This window comes from Nannospalax galili, unplaced genomic scaffold (assembly GCF_000622305.1).
Source record: "Nannospalax galili isolate Female #2095 unplaced genomic scaffold, S.galili_v1.0 scaffold884, whole genome shotgun sequence".
NCBI classification, from domain to species: domain Eukaryota; kingdom Metazoa; phylum Chordata; class Mammalia; order Rodentia; family Spalacidae; genus Nannospalax; species Nannospalax galili.
In genome coordinates this window covers 1100208-1101110 of record NW_008352264.1, presented here as the reverse complement: position 1 = coordinate 1101110, position 903 = coordinate 1100208, and the positions used below count along the sequence as shown (strand labels likewise).

General features: G+C 38.5%; 1 protein-coding gene across 3 annotated transcripts in view; it reads right to left on the bottom strand.

Annotated features, from left to right (window-relative positions):
• Uap1 (UDP-N-acetylglucosamine pyrophosphorylase 1) overlaps positions 1–903 on the bottom strand; it is a 36572-nt gene that overhangs the window by 10882 nt on the left and 24787 nt on the right. For all 3 annotated transcript variants that reach the window (XM_008849079.3, XM_017802207.2, XM_008849080.3), the window contains exon 7: positions 27–167. In XM_008849079.3, the coding sequence (XP_008847301.1) occupies positions 27–167 (141 nt within the window). The remainder of the gene's footprint in view (positions 1–26; positions 168–903) is intronic.

Here is a 903-nt window from a genome sequence, read left to right as displayed (position 1 = left end):
TTTTACTGATGCTATTCAGAGCATACTTTGCAAACTGGAAGATGTCAAAGACAAACTTTTCCATCTTTATTCCATTTGGTTTGTCTGGCTTAATTAACTGCCCCTGGGAATCCACATATGGAATCTTCTTTTGAGCCACGTGATGCTGCAACTGAGGTTCATAAACACTAAGAATAAAAGACAAAAAAAAAGATATAATCAATTTTCAAACTTATAATGTTGGGAAAAAAAAAACAGATAATACTCAGGTACCAAGAAAGCATCAACAACTACTACTAAGATTTTCAAAGTGAAGGGCATGTTAAATTTCAGTCCACATGTAAATACATTGTATGACTAGATTTCCCCTTAAAAAATCAAATAATGACTTCTACATTAAAAAATAAAAAATAGGGCTGAAGAGATGGCTCAGTGGTTAAGAACACTGACTGTTCTTGCAGAAGACCCAAGTTCAAATCCCAGCACCCACATGGCAGCTAACAACTGTCCGTAGCTCCAGTTCCAGGGGATCTGATGTCCTCTTCTGTCCTCCGTGGGCACTGAACGACATGGGTACACTTACCTACATATAGGCATAACACTCTTATGTATAAAATAAAAATAATAAATAAAATAAAAAATTAAAATAGCCATGGTGGGAATGCCTATAATTCCAGCACTTGGGAGGCAGAGGCAGGTGGATGACTGTGAAATTGAGGTCAACCTAGTCTACATAATGAATTCCAGGCCAGCTGGGGCTATGGGGAGACCCCATCTCAAAAAAGAAAAATTTTTAAAAGCTAGACCTCTAGTGCACACCTATAATCCTAGCACTTGGGATATTAAGATAGGAGAATCAGGAGTGTAAGGCCAGCCTGGGCTATTTGGTGAGTTCCAGGTTAACCTCAGCAAGACCCTATCTCA